We start from the raw sequence: 24,569 nt of genomic DNA, 5'->3' as shown, positions 1-24,569 counted from the left end.
TTATTTCTTGGGTTAAGCTTCTGTACGTAACCTCTTCTGCATCTGTTAACACTAATGGTGTCCGTTCAGCATATTTCCCTCTCAAACGTTGGACCCAGCAGGGCTGTCTGCTCTCACCCTTGTTGTTCAACATAGCAATCGAGCCATTAGCCATCTGGCTTAGAAACCAGAATGAGTTTGAAGGCATCGATTGTTTTGATCTAGTCCACAAACTTTCCTTATATGCTGATGACCTTCTCTTATTTATTTCAAACCTCACATTCTCTCTTCCCTCAGTTTTATCAATTCTGGATCAGTTTGGGCACCTATTGGGGTATAAATTGAATATTCAGAAAAGTGAGTTGTTTTTTGTCCACAATTTGGCGAGATCCCTCCCACAACCCATATGTCCCTTTAAAACAGCTGACAAGGGGTTCAAGTATTTGGGAGTGTTTATCACCAGCTCCTTCAGGGACCTCTTTCAAAAGAACTTCCAGCCGCTATTAGATAATAGCAAGTCAGACTTGTCTAGATGGGCCTGCCCCTTGCTGGCCGGGTTAATCTTATTAAGATGGTCATTTTATCAAAGTTTCGATATCTTTTTTAACACCTCCCAATCTGTATTTTTAAAATACTTCTTTACTAACCTAGAACAACAACTTAACGCAGAATAAACCAGCCCGTATGAAAAACATATTCTTCAACTCCCTAAATCTGAACAGGGACTAGCACTCCCTAATTTCCGTCACTACTTCTGGGCCTGCAACATTGGTATAATTTTATATTACAGACGTCTGTGTGTCCTGGGCTCCTACTGTGATAACATACTCCTCCCGCTCTTTGCACTCTACAATATACTCACAGCTCCGCAAAACTGCCCATAAGGTCTCACCTAATCCAGTTGTCACAAATACCATTAAAATTTGGAAATTTGGATCCAGTTCAGGAAGCAGTACGGCTTGCAAAGTGCTTCGATCCTTGCCCCAGTTTCGACTAACTATGTGTTTCTCCCTTCCTGCACCGACCATACGTATGGTCAGTTGAGGGCCTCAAAACACTTAATGAGACATTAGACGAAATTGTTTTTGTGTTCTTTGCATTTGTGTTGGACAAATACATGCCTGCTTAATAGCCACTTTTTTGGTACCTTCAAATGAGACATTTTATCCAAAAGCAATTCCCACATTTTCGCTGTAAGCAGTCCCCAGCCGACCATGCACACATGTTCTGGACGTGCCCGAAGCTTGCTGAATTTTGGTCCAATATATTTCAAACCCTCAAACTGGTTCTTACCACAAATTTGGAACCTAATCCCCTCACTGCTCTTTGTTGGCTCCCATGATCTAAAAATCTGCCCATCACTACACAACGTGCCGTGACCTTTACCGCCCTGCTTGCCAGACGTAATATTCTCCTTAAATAGAAACACGTTTCTCCGCTGACTCACAAAAGTTGGATACGTGACAACGTGAAGTTGATATCCTGATGGAGGAAATGGATATAACTTTCTGAAGAAAAAAGGAAAAAATCAAAGTGTCTCCTCCTGTGATTTCTGACCACAGACAGGAAGCTGAAGTAGGAAGAGCTAAAACTGAGCCACTGTTATATATTCAATTGAGTTTAATTTGAGTGAAATGCTCCGAATAGATTTAAGTTCCCTCTGGTAAAGTGATTAGTGTGTGTCTAGAGCATTTATTGTGAAAGGTAGGAAGTGGAGAAGGGAAGAAGTGGAGCTATCTGCACTGCCTTTAGTGAGGTTGAAGGAGTTAAATTATTTTTTGTCTGCTTCATCAATGTATGAGGTCTAATAGCAGACCGCTGTGTTGTTGTCTCAAAAAAATGACACTTTTTCGCCATGTAAGAGATATAAAAATACACAATATATGTGTGAATTAATCGTAAAAAAATGTACAGGCACACTCATGGTGTGCCCTGAACAAGCACTTTACTCCTCTCCTCCTTCTTTTCCTTTGTTCCATAGAGCAGCCAGAATTGTTCTGAGATTTTAACAAGACAAATGCCAATATGTGCCCACTAACACACCAAAAGGACGTCTGTTATTATGATACAACACAATGTATACAACCTGCCTTTTTATGTCTTGGAGAGGGTAAATAGGGTTGGAGTCAAAGCAGACAGCGAGTCAATGAGACCCCATGTCACTCCATAGCAGTGCATCGCGGCAGTAAACAGGGGATTAAGTGTGGGCTGCACTTGATAACTGTAGATGCTAGGGGGCAGAAGTATGCTTAAAATCTGACAGGATTTAAGAAAAATACACCCTCCGACCACAAAGTGGGTTGCTCTCCCTATTTCTTCATGTTGACTTCCCAGGAAATAAGCAACTGAAGAAGTAACGTTTCAAAGTAACTCAATGACAGATCCATACAAAACTGAAATATATGTAGAAATGCTAAAAAAAGAAACTTTGCTAATTTTCAACCAGCTGACTCCTTTAGTTGGTGGGTGAGAGGCATGCTCCAGTTGCCGACTCCGTTCACCCGCAGTGACACAAACATCCTGTAATGCTAGTGCTAACTACTGTAGCTTGGTTATCAAAGTGAAACCAAACGCTGTATTTCCAGCGGCCAAAATGTTTGAGTGAAGTATAATGAAGTCCTGAGACTTGAACACAGAAAGCACACAAAAACAAATCACAGCTATTTTAACGTCCACAGTGCCGTGGATACTACTATGTTTAGACATATCCTGTTGGCAAGTGGCTGTGTAGCCCCGCCCTAAAGCATCCACTGCTTTATGGTGTATTTGACTGTAAATGGAACAATAATTTACTACATGAATGCCATACTGTATTGAAGAAGACTTGAAACTAGAGATTGAGACCATAAACAATTCCCACTATGAAATTAAGACAACATGCAAACAATATGCACAACATTATATGCAACCGTTATATAACGTTTACGGTTTGTATGACTACAAAAAGATTATAAACCATTCATTTCACCTAACATTAGTTTGCTAATGACCTTAGCATAGAAAGCTAACATTAGCAAACTCATCAAGTTCTTTGCTGCTTAACATTAACTTAAGTTATCCAACTTCATCTCATCTCATCTTCAACCGCTTATCCGGGGTCGGGTCGCAGGGGCAGCAGCTTTAGCAGGGGACCCCAAACTTCCCTTTCCCGGGCCACATTAACCAGCTCTAACTGGGGGATCCTGAGGCGTTCCCAGGCCAGTGTGGAAATATAATCTCTCCACCTGGTCCTTGTCTTCCCCGAGGCCTCCTCCCAGCTGGACGTGCCTAGAACACCGCCCTAGGGAGGCGCACAGGGGGCATCCTTACTAATTGCCCGAACCACCTCAACTGGCTCCTTTCAACGCAAAGGAGCAGCGGCTCTACTCCGAGTTCCTCACGGATGGCTGAACTTCTCACCCTATCTCTAAGGGAGACTCCAGCCACCCTCCTGAGAAAACCCATTTCGGCTGCTTGTACCCGTAACCTCGTTCTTTCGGTCATGACCCAGCTTTCATGACCATAGGTGAAAGTGATACCCATGGTGATACCCAACTTCAGTCATACTGAACCTTGGTATTATTGGTGGAGGTTGTGTGGCTTATTAAAACTAATGAACTATTAGGCGTGCCATTGTATCCTGATCATATTGTCAATGCCGTACACAATTTCAGATGTCACTTAGTCTTCATCTACAAGACAGGACTGGGAAAGGTCGGATGGAAGAGATGGGCGCAAGCCTGGAGCTCTGCAGCTAGACCCTTTTTGCTATTGTCTGAATACATGCAGATTGAAAACTGCACATTTGCGCAACATTTCAGTCAATCTGGCCCTGTGTACTTGTACTTTGGGGTAGCCTACAGCACAGTGTTTACCATTAGATTGGCCATGAACAGTTCAATATGTTAAGTGTAAAGGTTCATCCTCAGTGCATGTGTCGTCCTTATCTTGAGGAAGTGTACAGCTTTCCAACAAGGCACTCTTTATAAAAGGTTTATGAGTTAATGGTTTATCAATCATTTACTAATGCTTAGAATTATAAGACCTAATTTGGAAAAACTTTTGGCTTGGCTTACTGGATTTTTACCTTGAAGTCTGTGTCACCTCAAGCACTCTGAGTATGATAGGAAGCACACATCATGGGGATATTTAACCTAAAAGCTCAAGACAGCATTATTTCTATACATTTAGTTCATCCTCTACATCTGTGTTGGCTGACCTGAGGTTGCTCCTCTCCTACCTGACAACACCCACCAGGCTGTCGGCTTTTTGCATTAGCTCACTCACATGCAGAGTCTGGACTAACTTATTCATGACCCAGACCTGAAATAGCCTGATGCCTAGATTTGATAGGAAAATGTTCTCTTTTGAATGGTAGTTGCTAGGGGAAAAAAAGAGAGAAGCCAGCCCGTCTCTGAGCTCTGGGTCGTCTCAGAGGGAGGAGTGAAGGAGAGTGAGAGCTGAGGTTGCACACCAGGCATGCATACATGTATGTAAATGGCCTCATTTCAAGCAAGTCTTAAAAACCAATTTCAGCAGAAATGGCTGCAGATGAATTGGTATTAATAATATTTTTAAAATATGAATTAGCTTATTATTTTTTTTACATTGGTAAATGTCAAACTTGAGATGTTGGCCATATTCTGCTCTTTCCTGGCATGAAAAGGTTGTGGGGACAGGGCTGTCCGTATGTGTTGTGTTGTAAAGCTACCAGCTTTTGCACCATAAATCAATTCAGTAGATTACCCTTTAAATCAAGCCCAGTTAGAATTAAATGCAACAATGTATGCCGTGTTGTGGCAATGGTCTTGCTTGTTTAGAAAACTTATACATTTCAAAATGAATGAAACTGCATTTAACAGGATAAACACTGACAGTATGGAATGTATCCCCCAAATGCAGATATTGAAATAAGTTTTTCTAAATCTGAAGAGTTAAAAAAAAAGATCTAATGTGCATAAAACATGTCTCTGAATCAGCCCTATAGGCTCCAGAACTCACCCTCGAACATGTATAGAATAAATTTCCAGTCATTCATTTGATGTGATGAGATAAGGATTGTGATTGCTAATCATAGAATGCAATGACTTGTATTTAATTTTCCTCATTCTTAAGGATTATGGTTCTGAAAAAATAGCCCTTTCTGCATCATATTTTCTCACATCCTGGTAGCAAATTTTCCGAGGCATGTTACGAGCCTGGCCAAGTCTTTTGGAACCACTTCTCTAGTAATTATTTGTGGCATGTGTTGTATGTGGGATTCAGTCAAAATAATCTAATGTGCGATTCCATGGTAATGAAGTAACATGTCACCCAGTGCAACAGTTTGGAGCTCTCTGGCTCAGAGAAGATATCAGGCTTGAACACACACACACATACACACAAACACACACACACACACACACAGAAAATGAGACTTCCTCTTTTCATTTATGACATTTATGTTTACAACCTGGTATGGGAGAGAAACCTGAAGTTTAATTTGACTTATTTCATTTTAAATGTGAAATTTAACGCTGTTTCATCTGCAAGCAGCTACAGAATTTATGATTTTCTAACAGTTTCTAACAGAGTAGTCTTTTTACTTGTCAGCTATAGGTAAAAATGTGAAATTGTGTCTGAATTTCAGTTGCACTGGAATACTGACAAGCAGAAATAGAGTGACACAGGAGTGGCCCAGTATTTCCATTGTGTGCAGTGCATTATAAGGCACTCAAGGGGTTAACGTGGCAACTTGCCTCAGTGGTGTATTGACGGTGTGTTTGTGTGTGCGGTGGTGGGGGATTTGCTGAGGCAGGCTTCAACATCCTACCCTCACCCATCTCTCTCTCTCTCTCTCTCTCTCTCTCGCTCTCTCTCTCTCTCCTTCTGCCACACACCGAATATACTGTATGTATGATGATACAGATGTGAGGTCGGAGACTACAACACATATTAATAGTTGGTGTGTGTGTGTGTGTGTGTGTGTGTGTGTGTGTATGTGTGTGTGTGTGTGCGTGACATACTGTACAAGTTATTTGCAAATCAATTTTACACGTGAAACATGATAAACACACTTGCAGCCAACAATACTGGCCAGAGCAGCTCAGTCAACTCAGCCAACACACACCATCATACATAGACACACATCCATACATACTTACACACAACCTTATTAACACCAGCACACACCACCCCTCCCTCTCTCTGCAGAGAAGGAAAAATTGAGGGAACAAAAGAACAACAAGAAGAGAGGCAGCAGCTCCAGTCAAGCTGTTTTCACCTCTTTCACTTCCTCATCTCACCCCGTTCTTCTTAGGTTACACAAGAGCCCTAAATTATATCTCGTTTTGATGGCTCTCTTGCCTCTTACCCCCCACACGCACCACCACCAACCGCCAGAACCTGCTCCTCCCCGACGCTCCCAGTGGAACTTAATGAAACCGGCGGGTATCATTTGCTCTTTACTATAAGCAACAACAAGCCAAGCTGCTCCCTCTCTCTCTCAGCTCTGTGCATCTCTTTTCTTCCCTCTCTCTTCTTTGCCTTGTGTCCCTTGTTCCGGCTGCTTTCCCCGCAACTTCTACGCAGCCTGTCGCCATCCTCCACTACCCAGCGTGTCTGCAACACCGGCATCCCTCCACCCGCTCATTCTCTCCCTCCTCCCTCTCTCTCTTTCTCTCTACTCTCCCTTTTACCCCCCCCCCCTCCACACACACACACACACACACACACACACACACACACACACACACAACACACACACAATCCTTCCCCTCTGTACTTGTCTCTTCTCGGCTGAAAGCCTCTGTGCTACTGTACCTTGTGGTGATCTCCAGCCCAACCCCCCCACCCCAGCATCTCCAGTGCTCTCTACCCAAGAACGCTGTAGAAGAAAGTCCGTCTAAGAATTGCCACCGCTCAAAACAGAGCTGCCGGACCGGTGCTACCCGGATCAAGAGACGAAGAAAAGCAAAGGGGGAGAGTGCGCTCATACTAAGAGTTGACAGGCTATAGTGTATGTCAGTGAAACAGAGAGCAAGCAAAGAAAAAGGAAAAAGAGGAGGCAGCAATAGCTGAGCAGGCAGGAAAGGGTGGCAAGTTGGAGAAGAGGAGGAAGAAAAAGCAGAAGAAGGAGAAGTGAGGTCAAGAAATATAAACGAGGGGAGGTACAGTAACAGCGACTTACAACACTTTCTTCCATTGTTGCCTCACTCTTTACTCTTTCTTTCCCCCATCAGTGAAGAGGACGAGTTCTTTGAAAGGTTCAGGGGGAAGAGAAGCAGAGTGAGAGCCTCAGTGGCAACTCTTCGAGACAAAGTCAGGCTTCAGAAGAATCAGCGGGATCGGAAGACAGACTGTCTTCAGGGGCAGAGGGAGACATAAAAAGGACTTCGCTACAAGACCACAAACACAGGCAAGATTAGCTGGCTGTCAGATAACTCTGAGCAGAGTTCAAGTGACTGAAGAAGAAAATCAGTGCAAAACAGGACAGACATACTGAAAAACACACCAACCAAGAGAAAGACACAAAAGAGGAAGAAAGCTGGCCTCTCCAGTGTCCTTGCACATCCCTGTCTTCCACTCCCTTGTCTCCCGTCCCCTCTCAGCCGAGATGATGATGTATTTCTGGGTGAGTACTGAGGCCCTGCAGGGTCTGCTGAACACTCCTGAGGGGCCAGACACACACACAAAGCAAAGACATAATGTACACTGACATATAGTGTGTAACCAAACAGATGCATGCTTCTGGATTCTATGCGTTTTTAATCATCTCATACCAGAAAGTACGTAGCAGAGAATTTCTTTGATCTGTCATCGTTGTGAGAGAGAGTGAGTAAAGTGAGAACGCATAAAGGTTTATATAATTTCCCACTCACTCAGTCCTTTACTAATTATCCAGCGCTTTTATTGGCATTGATAAAGTACACCTCTGTTACACGGATACTTTCCCTCTCTGCTGCTGTAGTAAGCAAGAGCATGATGTCTTGTTTTATGAGTCTGATCGTAGAGATTTGACTCTAAGGTCTGATAGAGCACAAACTGTACTTATTCTTACTAATAGAGGTTACTTATTGGGATGTTTTGGAATATTACAGTGCACTTAAACACAGGATTGTGGTCTTAAAAGAGGAGACCTTATTCCTCTAAAACTTTAGGGACACTTCATTTTTCCTGGAGCCAGTCAGGGTTTTTTTGTGTAATCTCTCAGGTTAATAATCTTATATAATCTTTTAAGAGTTAGTTAAGATGAGACATTCAGACAGCATCAATGTCATTGTGAAGTATTTCAAACTCTAACATTCACCTGAGACAGCCTTCACTGACAGCCATACTGTATGTGATGTGATGATGCTGTTGGGGCTATGCAGTGGTCACAATCCTGGAAACTTTGTGTGTATGTTGCTTGAGCTATGAAGGTGGAACTGCCATAAATGGCTGTTAAGAAATAAATTAAATGTTGATGTTTTGTGTCGTACCATGAAAGTAGTCAGTCACACATGGGATTTATATACAACAATGCTACGTATACAGTTTATGAAGACTTCCAGCATTTGACTTTAATGTTCCAAAGAAAGACAGGTGTTTGTCATCGGCGTTGATGGACAAAACTCTGACTTCTAATTCCTTCCTGCTGGGCCCCCCCTTTTTCGTCTGCTTTACATGTACATGGCAGTCCTTTCACAAACTTGTCAATGCCTTGGTTGCAGGGGAGCACTACAGATTATTTAATTAGCCTAACCTTCCCCCCTCCATCCTTTTTTATAGCTCCAGATGCCCCTTAGGGGTTTTGCCCTCAGTTTGGGAACCACTTCCTAAACAGAAAGATGACACCAAGTTGGATTGAACTTTCAAAGATTGAAGCCTGAAAAATGGCATCCAGTGCCAGAATCAGACAAGACTTGAAGCTTGTATCTCCAGTCCTTTAGTCAAAGGCTATATAATTCCAGTCTGTTTGATTTATTAAACAAAATATTAATTTAGAAGCAGATTAGTATAATTATAATTGTCACCTACATCATTTAAAGTCAGCTTGAGAATTTCTGAATCAAGAAACACAAAATCAAAATTAATGACACGTTGCAGGGAGATATGTTGTGATGATAATAGTGATTCATTGCTTTTTTTAAGCAAAGCAACATCACATGACAGTTTGTCACAGTAGACCCAAACTGGCAATACCATTTCATCAAGTGAAGCTTGTATTATTGTCGAGTCATTTTAAATTTTAGGTGAGAAGTTTATTGTTGTGTCATTTCATCAAGGTTGATCACAAAATCTTTTCAGACATGAATATGAAACATTGCTGGCTTCAACAATCTACTGAAGTACTAGATTCCTATCATACAGACAGATGTGGAAACAACCACAATGGTTCTGCGATATTTGTAACCTGATGCACGACAGGAAGAAAAAAGAGCAAAATTAAAAACACAGATTGATCTGACATCAGAATATACTATGTCTATTGACAATTCAATTCAATTCTATTTACAGTGCCAAATCATAACAAAAGTTATCTTAGGACACTTTACAGAGTAGGTATAGACCACACTCTATGACTTATTTATGATTTACATAGACCCAACAACAGTGACAGTGTTTCCTTGTTAATGAAAATGATTATATTGTCTTTGTGCAAAAGATGATGAAGCTAGATGATAATCAAACAAATGGTGCATCTACTATCCTTGTGTGTATTTAATCTCATGCTGCCTGTTCTGATTTGACACTGTTTAGTTCAGACTTGTTGGAAGTGTAGAAATGTTATATGATCTGATGTAGATTTAGTAAGATTGCAGCCATCGCCTTTATGTAAAGGAGACTTATTCAGAAATATAGACATGAGCAGCAACAACACCAGCAAGGAATTCTAACCTAATCTCTAATAATCTAATAAAACAATTCACATAATCCTGAAACGAGCAATGAATCAGAGAATTCATATTTTGTAATGCATGACTCACTATGTTTTCACACCCAGAGCAAAATGAGAATGGAACACATTTGCAGTCTGCTTACCCACAACATAGAGTTTATTTGGAGTTAAAGGTTGAATATGTAGAATGACCAGAACAACGCAATCTAGTGTCTCAAAGTCGTAGTGGCAACAACAAAAAATAATTCCAACAGTTGGGTTGCATTGTTGGTCAGACCCGGCCCAGTAGTCTACAGGAGACCAGAGTCTGTTTGAACCTGTTTGAACCCTTCCCCTCCAACAAGTATTGCAGAGGAGTTTAACCGACAGTTAGCGTTAGCCGCTCCAGCTAAATAAAGATGAAAGTGATGTTAGTGATCAAGGAGAAACGTAGCCATTTGGGCGTGCGTTTTAATGGCGTTTCTCTCCTTTCTCTCAGTCCATGGACTGAATGCTTGGCCTATATTAGCTCTGGTTTTTGCCCGTCTCCGCTCACTCAGCTGCTGGGACAAATAACGCCCCCTTCACTGAGGCTCCGAAGCAGCTGCAGGATTGGCAAACTCCATTTCATCCAGTGCCAGCCTACAGTAGCTGTACCCAACAACCAGCCACGCCCAACGCTATTGGCTGCTACAATGGAAACAGAACGGGACAGAAAGTGATTGTCAAACCTGTCAAAAATCTTTAAAATATTAATTCAGACTAAAGATATTTTTATGGAAAAGCAATACTTTCATTTACCCCTCAAAACGACCCTTGGGTTTATTATTTAATTTATTTTATTTTAAAATATACCTTTTAATAAAGATTCTATATGTTCAACCTTGAAACACACTATCCAGAGTTTTTTCCCCCACATTTTTTATTAAATCCTACAAAGCCAGCAGGGAAAGTGATACACACATAATTTTAAAGTATACATCGACCATTTATCTGGCTTCAGGAATGCTTCAGATATATCCCATTATCAGGGTTAAAGGGTTATCATGTGGATTAGAAGCTCTATCACACTGTGTGAGCATATGTGTGACTGCAAGTGTGTTTCTGCAGTGCCTGTCATGGGAGTTAGGCCTAGACAGGAGATTCACCTGGAAGTGCTTAAAAGAGGCTTTTTAATTGATGTGCAGTCTGGAGCTGGTAACAACACAATACCTACTGACCTTTGTCAGATAAAGCCCACTGTACTGCAGACCAACAGAAGGTTTCAGCATGTTCTCCCTGGCTATCTGTAGTGCGAGGACGTTCATCAAGTCAAGTGTGTTTTTTAAACTATCGGTGCTCTGTTTTGACTCCGAGAGTGAGCTGGTGTGTATTGAAGAAGAGGAAGATGATTACTCTTCCTCGTATCGATTTAGTACTAGCTTTGCATTGTGATTCAATACAACTCATAGCTTTCGGTTGCTTTCAAGCTTTTCTGAGTTTTAGAACCTAATACTCAACACTTTGCATTATGGGAATAACTGAATGTAAATGATCTTCCCCTCAGGCTTAGTTTACCCTATTTAGTGTCACACTCCTGGGTTCAGTATGCAGTAATTGCTCTAAGAGTTCTAAATGTACGCAAGCAACTAATACTGCTGGAAGATTGTTTAGATTAAATTGCTTAAAAGATGCAAAACTGTTCTAAGTAGCCAGCCTCCTCCCTCCTGATCTGCACATGCCTCAGTGCTTTTAACTGGCTGTTGGCAAAGGAACATCCACTGTACCATAAATGGTGTTAATATGCTTAAGTTTGGTGTTACATCTTTCTACACTGATGCTGCTGACGATAGGGTTTAAATGTCTGTAAATGATGAACTAGGAAGGTTTTATTTTTTTATCACAAGAGTAGGGGGTTGTAAATAAGCCTCCTCTGACATGTTGTTTGTCTGTGCTGTCTCTTTTTAGAATTCTTTCTTGTTTTTTCACGTTTTCCTTCTGTTATTTCAGCGAATCTCTTCCTCCTCCAGTCCAGTGTTATGTACAGTGGTTAATAGAATATAATCTTTATTTTCCACGCAACCAGGGTTGGCGGTATTTGGGTTCGGTACATGCTGGTACTCTGCCTCAGATAATTTTAACGCATATAACAACACAAATCACAGTAATAATGTGCACCCATACCACATCACTAATCTCACCAACAGAATAAAAGAAAAGACAAAAACCATAGGCAAGACACTATATACAATGGGGTTACCACAGTAGACCACATAAAAAGTAATTATTGTTGTCTGTTTATCGGGGGGGAGTGTTCTTATTGCTGCGAGAAGGAAGCTGTTTTTAAAGCGACCTGAGGCGCCATCCTGAAGGGATAGACTGAAAAAGGTGGTTTGCTGGATGGGAGGGGTCGGAGATTAACTTTTTTTGCTGTTTTGAAGTGTGTTGGACGTAAATGGATTGGATTAAGGGGGGGGGGGGGTATGATCCTGGACGCCCTGCGCTTTATTCAATGTAGTGAGTGACTGTCAGTGTTTCCGTACAAGACTGTGATTGAGGAGGTGATGATGCTTTGGATGATGTATTGGTAGAAACGGACCAGGAAGTGTTTATGAACTCTTGTGAACTTTTTGAGCTGTCTGAGGAAGCATAGGCGTTGTACGTTTTTGATGATGTGGTCTGCGTCGATAACCTGACTCCCCAGATGGATATGCTGCGCAAATGAGAATCAATCCATCTGGGAACTCTTGTTAGGAGATCACCAACATACGGGCCAGATCAACCAATTAGATCAAGAAGCGTATGACGTACTAACAGTGTCGAGGCAAGGCTCAGAAAGTTACACTGACAGAGCGGGTTGTTACACTGCAAAGAAACTAGACGCTCATTGGATAAATGCTGTGCTTTTTCCCGCCCATCGGATGCTCAGCATCTCTGGGGGTCTATGGAACAGTGGGCTGGCCCGAATGCTCAGCTTCTGCATTATGATTGGATGAGATGTCTGAGGCTGAATCATTTTTTCATTGACAGCTAAATGAGCGAATCAGCGATCTTGAAGTATAAACATCCACTGGAGCATTTTCCAAGTTTTTCATTCCGTTGTTCTGAACCGGAGCTTTTCCCCCTGTCACTCACACTCACACTCACAGGCGGTAACACTTCACATTAGCCTGGCGCAGCAACTCCAGCTGGGCTAAGGCCTTTTAAGCAGCCTAGCTCTGCTGGCCATTGAGAGGACACTGGTCAAGTCCCTGGAAAAGACGCCTAGTTGGTACGACAAGGTCACAGATCATTTTCTTGAAAAGGAACGAAGGGTAGAATTTACATATAAAAAAACAAACACATTTATGATGTAGGCTGGAGAAATTAACTTCCCCTCCTTGAAAGACCAGCAGCCAAACATAAGTGTAATGTATTTGTAAATCCCAAATTCCGAGCAGCTGGGGCCCTGGTTGACTAAGCCGAAGCCCATGGCTAATCACCTACCCATTCAAAAAAGTTGTCCTCACTCAGTGACACATCTGCTGAGAAGCCTACTCTGGTTATAGGCAGCTCTATTCTGAATTTTGCAACACCAGGGAGGACCATATTAAAATTGATTCCAGGTTCCAGAGCGGGCGACATTGAGTCCTATTTGAAACTGGCTAGTGATAAACGTAAATATGGTAAGATTGTTATTTACGTCGGTGGTAATGACACCCGATAACGCCGATCGGAGGTCATTAAAATTAATGTTGAGTCAGTGTGTACATACAAAAGACAATGTCAAACACCATCATTTTTTCTGGTACCCTGCCCAACTTGATTTATAAGTTCGATAATTGTCAGTATTTCTGCGGAAACCTAGTCTGATTTGGAGAGATGGTATTCATCCCACTTTGGATGGAACCACTCTTATAGGAACCTGACTGAGTTTGAAAACTGTATTTTATTAAGAAGTTTACTTTAAGAGTGTTTTGAAAAACTTACATACAGGCCCCATTACCAGCTCTCATAGTAAAGTCCTTTCAAGTCGATTACCAAAGTCAATCAAAAAGAAAGGAGCCCAGTCACAGCACAGCCATAATAATACAAAAAAATACATGTGAATAAAAACAATATAATGATTTGCACCTCTCCGGGAACCATCACCTTATCATGGTGGAGAGGTTTGTGTGTCCCTGTGACCCTGAGGGCTGTGTTGTCTGGAGCCTAGTGCTCCTGGTAGGGTCTCCCATGGCAGAGTGGTCTCAGGCGAGGGGTCGGACTAAGAATGGTTTACAAAGACTCAATGGACAAACGAGGAAGAGGTAGAGAGACCCTGCCCGGAGGAAGCCGGGGGCCCCCGTCTGGAGCCAGGCCCAGACGGAGGGCTTGCCGGCAAGCGCCTGGTGGCCGGGTTTGCCACGGAGCCCGGCCGGGCACAGCCCAAAAAGTGATGTGGCACCTCCCTCCTCTCCATCCTGTGGGCCCACCACTCGGTGGAGGAACCACTTGGGTCGGGTGCGCTGCTGCAAAGGTGGCAGTGAAGGTGAGGGTCCTCGACGGACCAGACTCGGGCAGCAGAAGCTGGCTCTGGGGACGTGGAATGTCACCTCTCTGTCGGGGAAGGAGCTTGTGCGGGAGGTGGTGCGCTACCAGTAAGATCTGGTGGGGCTTACCTACACACACAGTCTCGGTTCTGGAACCGTACTCCTGGATAGGGGTTGGACACTATTCTTCTCTGGAGTTGCCCAGGGTGTGAGGCGCCGGGCGGGTGTGGGGATACTCACAAACACCGGCTGAGCGCCTCATTGTTGGAGTTCACCCCGGTGGATGAGAGGGTCGCCTCCTTACGCCTGTGGGTGGTAGGGGGGAAAACTCTGACAGTTGTTTGTGCATATGCACCGAACAGCAGTTCAGAGTATTCTGCCTTCTTGTAGACCCTGAATGGAGTCCTGCATGGGGCTCCAGTAGGGGACTCCATAGTTCTGCTGGGAGACTTCAACGCCTACGTGGGCAATGATGGAGACACCTGGAGAGGCGTGATTGGGAGGAACGGCCTCCCTGATCTAAATCCGAGTGGCCGTCAGTTATTAGACTTCTGTGCTAGCCACGGATTGTCTATAACTAACACCATGTTTAAACATAAGGATGCTCATAAATGTACGTGGTACCAGAGCACCCTAGGCCAAAGGTCGATGATTGATTTTGTGATCATATCATCTGATCTGAGGCCGTATGTTTTGGACACTCGAGTGAAGAGAGGGGCAGAGCTGTCAACTGATCACCATCTGGTGATGAGTTGGGTCAGAGGATGGGGGAAGATTCTGGACAGACCAGGTAAGCCCATACGAGTAGTGTGGGTGAACTGGGAACGTCTGGAGGAGGCCCCTGTCCGAGAGATCTTCAACTCACACCTCAGACGGAGCTTTTCTGGCATCCCTGTGGAGGTTGGGGGCATTGAACCAGAGTGGGCAATGTTCAAAGCTTCCTTTGCTGAAGCTGCAGCGGTGAGCTGTGGCCTCAAGGTCTTAGGTGCCTCAAGGGGCAGTAACCCTCGGTGGTCAGGGAAGCTGTCCGACTGAAGAAGGAGGCCTTCCGGGATATCCCAGAAGACTCCGGAGGCAGTTGCAAGGTACCGACAGGCCAGAAGGGCTGCAGCCTCTGCTGTGTCAGAGGCAAAGCAGCGGGTGTGGGAGTTCATGGAGAAGGACTTTAGGGCGGCACCAAGGTGCTTCTGGAAAACCATTCGACATCTCAGGAGGGGGAAATGGGAACCGTCCAAGCTGTTTACAGTAAGGACGGGACGCTGGTGACCTAGGCTGATGAGGTAGTCGGGCGGTGGAAGGAGCACTTTGAGGAACTCCTTAATCCGACTAACACGCCCTCTTTTGTAGAGGCAAAGCTGGAGGCTGAATCATTGTCAATATCCCTGGCAAAAATCACTGATGTAGTTAAACAACTCCACAGTGGCAAAGCCCCAGGGGTGAGGAGATTCATCCAGAAATGCTGAATGCTTTGGGTTTGGAGGGGCTGTCTTGGTTGACAAATCTCTTCAACATTGCGTGGAAGTCTGGGACAGTGCGAAGGGAGTGGCTGACTGGGATGGTGGTTCCTCTGTTTAAAAAGGGGGACCAGAGGGTGTGTGCCAATTACAGGGGTATCACACTACTGAGCCTCCCTGGTAAAGTCTACTCCAAGGTGCTGGAAAGTAGGGTTCTATATAGTCGAACCTCAGATTGAAGAGGAACAATGCGGATTGCAGATGATGTGGTCCTGATGGCATCGTCGGTCAGTGACCTTCAGCACTCACTGGATCGGTTCGCAGCCGAGTGTGAAACGTCTGGGATGAGGATCAGCACCCCTAAATCTGAGGCCATGGCTCTCAAACCGGTGGATTGCTTACTCCAGGTAGAGAATGAGTCCTTACCCCAGGTGAAGGAGTTCAAGTACCTCGGGATCATGTTCACGAGTGAGGGGACGATGGAGCGCGAGTTTGGCCGGAGAATCTGAGCAGCGGGGGCGGTGTTGCAGTCGCTCTACCGCATGGTTCGGGCATCTGGTAAGGATGCTCCCTGGGCGCCTCCTTAGGGAGGTGTTCCAGACACGTCCAGCTGGGAGGAGGCCTCGGGGAAGACACAGGACCAGGTGGAGAGATTATATCTCCCCACTGGCCTAGGAACGCCTTGGGATCCCCCAGTTAGGGCTGGTTAAGGGAAGTTTGGGGTCCCCTGCTAAAGCTGCTGCCCCCGCAACCCGACCCCGGATAAGCGGTTGAAGATGAGATGAGATGATGAATTGAATTGAATTGAATTGAATTAAATTGAATTATTGCAGATGTTAGTGCCCGTAAACTTGAATGAGTCAGCGGAGGTTACACGTTGGGAATTGACATGGACCGCGGGATTTGGGGTTTCGTTTGCGTCTGAAGTCTATGGCGATTTCCAAGATTTTTGATGAGTATTGGGAGGGTGTTGCTGGTGGCTGTCTGCAGGTATGAAGCAAGCAGGGAGCTTTGATACCAAATCAGCAGCCAGTGCAGTTGACATTAGCTATTTCTATTCATCAATGCTGCGACCAGTTCTCTAATCCTCTTTGTTTCTCTGAGACACAAATAATGTCTGTGTCTGTAAATAAGCACGCACACGCACACACACACACACACACACACACACACACACACACACACACACACACACACACACACACACACACACACACACACACACACACAGACAAAATTAATTTGCATGCACCTATACATCGTCAATATACATGGTTATTTTATGCTTATGCACACACAAACATGTTAACCGTGAAGTTTAGTATGGTGGGATGATATTTTTAACTGATAAATGTTACACATTTGAGTTTTAAACTGAAAATATACCCTACTATTCACTAACTATTCAGACTTACATTATGAGGTAGTTGTACTGCAGTGCTTCTGCACACACACACACACACACACACATAGACACACACACACAGACACAGTGCTGAGGTTGCAGTGATCTCCTTGATGCTGCTTTGACAACAGTAACAGAGTTAAAGTACTTCCATCTGTCTCTTCTGAGACTTTCGTCCAGAACAAAGACCTCCGGTGTGAGGGATGTAAAAACGTTAACAGGGGCTGGAAGAGAGGAAACAAAACAACGAGCCAGAACTAATGAACAAGTACATCGAAGGTGGAGGGAAGAAAATAGAAAGAGTAAGAAGGACAGGTGATGACCAGTGTGTTTCTCTTCCTCTCATTTATGCTGTGTGGTCATTAGTGATAATTATTCATGCTTTACATGGAAGGATAGAGGGATGGTCATTTTTGAAGAGAAGGTGAGGGAAAGAAAGGACCAACAGTGAAGAGCGGAGAGGAGGTCTGCGGCTGCCTCCTCCCGCCCCTCTACCCTCCTCAGTGCGTCTGTAAGCTGATAAATAATTGAGTGTGCCAAGCAGGGGACTGCATGGGTTGGGGGTGGGGGGGTTCTGGAGTGCTAGACAGTGAAATGAGGACCTACTCCAGAATAGAGATCATATCCTTTTCATGTCCTCTTCTTTTGCTTGTCTCAGTTTTGATCCTCCTCAGTCGTTCCATCCCCAGCTCAAGTACTCTGATCTGAGGGCGTTTGGGATGAAGCCCTGCTCCATCTTGTTGTTGTATATTTGACTTGTGCTGGTTAAGATTTTCTCTTACAGGGCTGGTCTAGCTAGAACAGTGTTGATCTATTCTACCAGAGGGGAACCCTAACGGAATTCTAGGACTTCGGATAAGACCCAACATGTCAGCATTTTAAATGTCAGATTTAACTTATTAGGATTAATAATTATTATTGCTTTAAATTCAAATGTTAGTCTCTTTTTTTTCACATTTGCTTCAGATATTACTTTAAGTGTACTAAAACCTTGAAAATAGAGTTACCCAATCAGATTTAGTTGTTGTCATGAGGTCCTGAGGCTGTGTGTTAATGTAGTAAGCAGTGTCCGGCAAGTTATTTTAAAAGATGAATTAGTTACAGTTTCTAGTTACTCTTCCCAAAAAACAATTTGCTGCAGATGTTGAAAGGCCACAGTCTCCTCAGGAAGTACAACCTGCTTTGTGTCTTCCTGTACAGGTGGCTGGTGTGTGTTGTCCAGTCCAGTTTATTGTCCAGCCACAGCCCTAGGTATTTGTATGAGTCCACAGCCTCCACCTCAGCTCCCTCTAGCAGGACTGGTCACCGTCTTGGTCTGGACCTCCCAAAATCAATGACCAGCTCCTTCGTCTTGGAGGTGTTGAGCTGTAGGTGGTTAATGTGGCACCAGAGAGCAAAGTCCCCCACCAGACTCAGATACTCCTCCTCTCTGTCACCCCCAATACATCCCACGATGGCTGTGTCATCGGCGTACTTCTGTATGTGACACAGCTCCGAGTTGTAGCAGAAGTCCGAGGTGTACAGGGTGAAGAGAAGAAGGGCCAGCACTGGAGCCCCTCAGGGCACAGTGCTGACCACAGAGTCAGGCGTGGTGTCCTTCAGCCAGACATACTGTGGCCTGTTGATTAAAATTGTTGAAGAAGTCATTCAGCTTGTTCGCCCTCTCCATTGTCCCCCCTGGAGCTCTGGTCTTTGTGTTGTGACCTGTGATGGTCCTCACACCTTCCCAGACTTCCCTCATGTTGTTCTTCCTCAACTTCTGCTTCTCCTGTAGCTGTCCTTAGCTTCCCTCACACAGTGATTCACCTCCTGCTGTGCTGCCTTCATGGCCTCCCTGTCCCTGCTCCTGAAGGCAGTGTTCTTCTGGTTGAAGTCACCCTTAACTTCCCGCGTTACCCATGGCTTGTTATTAGGGCAACAGCGGACCGTCTTGACAGGGGAGAACACGTCTGCACAGAAGTTCAGGTACTCCGTCAGACAATGTGTCATTCCCTCTATGTCCTCACCATGCAGGTTGATCAGCACATCCCAGACTGTGGTGTTGTAACAGTCTCTCAGGGCACTTCGCATCTCCGGGGACCACCGCCTGATGGTATAAACAAAATAAAGTGAGACTAGTGTCCAATCCGTTTTCATGTAATATTGTAGATATCATAACTTCTAGGTTTATATAATGCATCATTAAAAATAGCACAATAGATGTTTTGGAACGTTTGATATTTATTATAATATATTGAGAGAAGTCACACTGGAATTTCATGAAAAACCAACATGCAGAAGCACGAGCATTACAGGGCATAATGTGCATTTCCCGTTTACATCTGTTTTTTAAAGTTAATTTCAATTCAATTCACTCCATTTTTATTTTCAGTGCCAACCCATGACAAAAGTTATTTCAGGACACTTTACAGAGTAGGTAAAGACCACACTCTATGATTTGATTTATGAATTACAGAGACCCAACAATTCCCCCGTAGTCTGCACAGTGGCAACGAAAACCTTCCCTATAACAGGCAGGAACGTCAGACAGACCCAGCTCTATGGAGGATGGACATCTGCCTTGACCGGTTGGGTAAGAAGGAAAAGAAGAGAAAAAAGAAAGACAGATAGACAGAGAGAGACAAAGACAGACAGATGGACAGTCCCAGAGATGCAAGCAACCACAGAAGTAACAGTAACTATAATAATATCTATAGTAATGTGAATATGACTTATATTTTATGACAGTAAATATAGCAGCATAGTAAGAAACAAGCACAGCTAAGGTGATAGAACATGACAATTATAATAATTTTGGTGGTAAATATGGTCACTGCTGAGTAGTGGTAATAACAGCTGTGACACACTGAGACATACCACTGATGGGGTTTTATGGCTTCAAATTTTATAATTTATAAGACTAATGATAGTATTTATAGTAATAATGATAATAGCAGCAGGAAACGCCATGCAGGACCATGGCAGCAGGCACCACCACGATCAGCAGAGACCTATGAGACGACTAAGCACAAACAACTCCGGGGAAGAAGTTGAATTAGTAACATGCATTGATGAGACATGAATGATACAGACAGAGGAGAGAAGCTCAGAGGATCAAGAAAAGTATTATCCCCCGGCAGACTCGGCCTTCAGCAGCATCATTAAGCAGAACAAAATCAGCTTAGGCCCTGTACATGCAGGCTCAGAGGATCAAGGAAAGTATTATCCCCCGGCAGACTTGGCCTTTAGCAGCATCATTAAGCAGAACAAAATCAGCTTAGGCCCCGTACATGCGGGCTCTAAGAGCGTACTCACATTGTCCTTCCGGACCGCGACCCGGACTTTAGGGTACTTGTCCCCCCTCCCTCTCCCCCCTGCGCCCCAGCCCCGTTTGTACTCACACTGCCAGGGCCGGCCAATGCTTCTTGCTGTCCATACGCCATCACGCCGTAACACGTCACACGCATTGATCGCTTGTGTGTGGCTTTGTTTACAAATCTTTCCACAGACCTCTGAGTTTTTGTGCGTCTTGTCGACTGTTTTTGAATATTTTCATCCGACCAAATCTGCAGTAAACACTCCACCTCCGCATCACACCAACGTGAACCTTTCACCGCCATTGTTGTTGTTGTTAAATGTCCGCGCATGGTCCGTCCTTCTATTTACATGTCCGATCAGGCGGACATAACGCCACTGCCGTGGGGCTCGTGCTCGTGCTCGTGCTCGTACACGTGCGCACGCTCGTGCTCGTACATGTGCAAACGGCTCCGCTAAAGCCCACCTCTTTCAAGCGGGCCGTGGACGGTCTGCTGGCCGCAGTTGTGCGCGGAGCGGGTGCACTCACACTGCTTAAAGGTACTAGGCTTTAGCTGAAAAAACGGTTTTGGCCCCGGCCAGAAGGACAGTGTGAGTAGGCCCTTAGAGGAAGGAAGGAAGGAAGGAAAAGTAATGGCTATACTTACAGTTAAGAAGGCAGGCTCGCTTTACCTGTTGTTGCTCGTTGACTCGGGAGGTGAACGAGCAACAACAGGTACCGGCAGGGATTGGACGAAAACAATCTGCTGGACTAACCGAACAAAGTCAGCCCACCGTCACCAGGGTTCTGCTGTACACCTGAACACTAGGAGATCTTCAGCTGAATGAGCAGCATTACAAATTCTTTCTCACAACAACAACAACAACAATCAGACAGAATAGATCGCTGATTTTATTTTACTCCAACGCAAAGTTGGCTTGTTCTGTGTGTGTGTGTGTGTGTGTGTGTGTGTGTGTGTGTGTGTGTGTGTGAGTGTTTGCAATCGAGCTGTGTGTCGGAGCTTGTTGCTTGTTGTGCAGCATGTTTGAGCTGTTTACATCTTCATCAAAATATATCAAAATATCCATAAAACTTTGTGACGTTGAAGGCCCAGTGCCAGACCCCATAGTTCGCTACTGAATTCTACCATATATATGTAACCAAAAAACACTATCATATCTGTCATATTAGAGATCGATCACAGAGCTGGACCAGATTAGATCTACACTAGTAGGAGCGTAAATTTTATTTAATATGATTATATTATTTATATTAAAAAAAAAATTGTGCGTGCAGAGAGGAGGTAGGATTGTGGTAGCATCTCCTCCATAAGATTTCTTGCTAGACTTTTCTCATTCTGACTCCTGACATTACTCTGTAGTGGCCTACACACTTCATTTAGCTCAGTGACAAGCTAGCAGGCAGGAAGTGCGGTTGTCCCTGCCACTACTGTTATAAGAGCTGCAGTGTGTATCTCTGCTCCTCTCCATATTCAATTCAGAGGCTGTGTGGCAGTGAAGTGCTGGCAATCAGCCGTGTAATCCATGTAATCCTTCACTGCAAGAATGCTGTCACACTGTTAAATGGACAAAGTACTGCCAGTGTCCACTCAGTAATGCTTTAATTGATCCATGTTTGTGGCCTCTCATCATAGTTATGGCCAAAAGCGATAACTGACATCACCTTTCTTTGTATAATGAATGACATGTAATTAATTTAATGTGTGTTATTGTGTGCTTTTATGTAGTATTTTATGTGGTTTTATGTGGTGAAGCCAAAGACAAATTTCTACATTGTGGAAAATAAAGGAAAGATGAAGATAGTAAACAGCTGATGCGAATGCTGTTCTCTAATTTATTGGATTGACAATATGATTTGAATTGGTGGCTTTTGGACTGATGATTCCAATCAGAGATGGACGTAGCTACGGTGATGTCACCCACTGGTTTGTGGACTACCGTTTTTAAGCCAGGAGCTGGCATTTTGGCTGTCGACATCTTGTTTTTGTTTTTTTAATTCGGATGTGACCATATTTGGATAATAATAATATAATAATCAACTGATTTGGAAATAGTAACGTGTTAGACTAGACTACCGGTTACTGAAAAAAAGTGAGATTAGAATAGCGTTACTAAGTAGACTAATGTGTTAGTGGCATAACTGGTCACTGACATTGACAGACTGGCACACGTTTGTGATGAATAGTTTATAATAAGTTTTATTTTATGACAAGTTAAAAAATACCTCTGAGGAGCTAGAGTGACACTGGAATGTCATAATAATAAAACTGTGTGCTGTAGTACTAAACAGTTGTTATTGCATCGCTGCTGATAATGTTAGCAATAGCTGTGGCTGAAATATCTGTTTTATCACACGCATTGTAGATAATAAATACACATATAAACCAAACGTTAAATAACATATAAATTAGATGATAAACAGTAGTGATGTCCAAATGAAGCCTCATGAAGCATCAGTTGTATTTGTTGAGTCCACTAGATGGTACTCTTGTTTTAAAGAAAAGAGCTCAAAGAATAGTGATTCAGTGTGTTTTCAACCCTTTGTTGAGCAGAGAGCTCCATCTAGTGGAAACAGAAAATAATGAAAATGCTTCATGAAGCTTCATTTGGACATCATTAGTAAATAGTAACACTTACAAGAACACCTTTTCCCCTATCCAATCAATGATATTTCAGCTGTGTGTACCAAAGCTAGCTAAATTGAGCTGTCTCTCGCGATGGGAAAATAATATTCCACTAATCAAAATACCAGAAATATGAGCATTCTAGATGGGCATTCTGCTCTGAGCTCTGGCGCTTGTTCTGGCTGGCTTTAGCCTGTGCGAGTAGTAAGCTATGCAACTATACATGTTGTTTGGTCAACATTTTTCCTATATTCCATTTTCAGATCCTTCAGTCACAGGGAAAACCATATAATACAAAACCGTACAATCAGACTTCTTTTTGGAAGTTTAAGTTTAAGACACTTGCCGAATTAACTTCACTTTTCAGAGACAGAAGCTACGTCTATCTTATTTTACAGTCTATGGGCAGACCTAGTTTGGGACATGGGTTTGATCTAAAAACAGATGTGAAGGGTCATAAAGAAATCATATTGATAAGATAGATAAATATCAAATCATACCTTTATGACAATTTAGAATATACTGTAGCATGAAGATCTATGTAACTGCAACTTTGTAAAATGACTTATAAAAATGAAAAATAGTATGACACTCACTGTATATATTGTTATACATATAATAATAATATAATAAAAGTAATATATTTACACTATTTACAGTACAAAAGACTGCATGAAGTTAATACAACGGAATGCTAATCCACCTAAAATAATGCCATTACTCTTGCTTTTAGTTGAACATTTGGCTATTTATTGAAGGTCAAAATGCATGAAATATGGAAAACATTGGGTAATTTTCTGATGCAAAATCTCATCCAAACTATCGGTCAAGCCCGCAGGAGACCTCTGTAGCTCTCTTTTGCTTGAGACCCTTGTAATCCTTTGAGTCCTGCCATATCACAGTACAGCAGTTTTCAGTTGGTGCTGCTCATTCTTCTATTCACTGTTGGTTGTAATCTTCACACCGATAAGGAGATTAAACAGGTGAGCAGGAGAGGGGATTTCTAGGATTTCTTCTGTGAGTACAAAAGGATATCAGCGGGAAGGAGGGATATTAACCTAAGCTTTAACACCGCAGAGGGGGAAAAAAGAGGAGACGATGGTATCACTGAGATGGAGCTGGAGGGAGTGTGTGATAGTGATGGAAAGACAGAGAGCAGGGGAGCAAGGTGTTATCACCTGGAGATATCATTAGTACTGTTTACATAAGGGCCACCAGGGAAAGGTCAGTGAACTGTCACTCTCTTATCTCCTCCATGAGAGTATGCTATCACCACAGCAACAGTACTGCATGTCACCAGCTCTGTATCTCTGACCCCAGATCAGTGTTTAACTGCAGACCAGTACTCCCTTCATGAAGTGTGGGCAGAGAGCCGGAGGGGCTAGGGGGCTGAGGGTTTGTGGTTGTTTGAAATAAAGGACCAAATAGGGAAGTGGAGTGAGTCAAGTAAATAGTACTTTTTATATAAATTTAAAGATATAGTCTGTAAGATTTCCATTTTGTTAA

At 43.4% G+C, this 24,569-nt stretch overlaps 1 protein-coding gene across 1 annotated transcript in view; it reads left to right on the top strand.

Annotated features, from left to right (window-relative positions):
- Nucleotides 1-7,462: 7,462 nt before the first annotated feature.
- The window catches only part of rbfox3a (RNA binding fox-1 homolog 3a), a gene marked incomplete at its 3' end in the record, with an annotated part of 301,849 nt that continues 284,742 nt past the window's right edge, over nt 7,463-24,569 (top strand). Inside the window, exon 1 of the mRNA XM_083932783.1 lies at nt 7,463-7,570. Coding sequence (XP_083788909.1) covers nt 7,553-7,570 — 18 coding nt within the window. The 5' untranslated portion in view covers nt 7,463-7,552. The remainder of the gene's footprint in view (nt 7,571-24,569) is intronic.

Source organism: Echiichthys vipera (genome assembly GCF_963691815.1).
Source record: "Echiichthys vipera genome assembly, chromosome: 18".
In the NCBI taxonomy this organism is placed as follows: domain Eukaryota; kingdom Metazoa; phylum Chordata; class Actinopteri; order Perciformes; family Trachinidae; genus Echiichthys; species Echiichthys vipera.
Note: the sequence above shows the minus strand (reverse complement) of the source record. Positions and strands in the feature narration are given on the sequence as shown.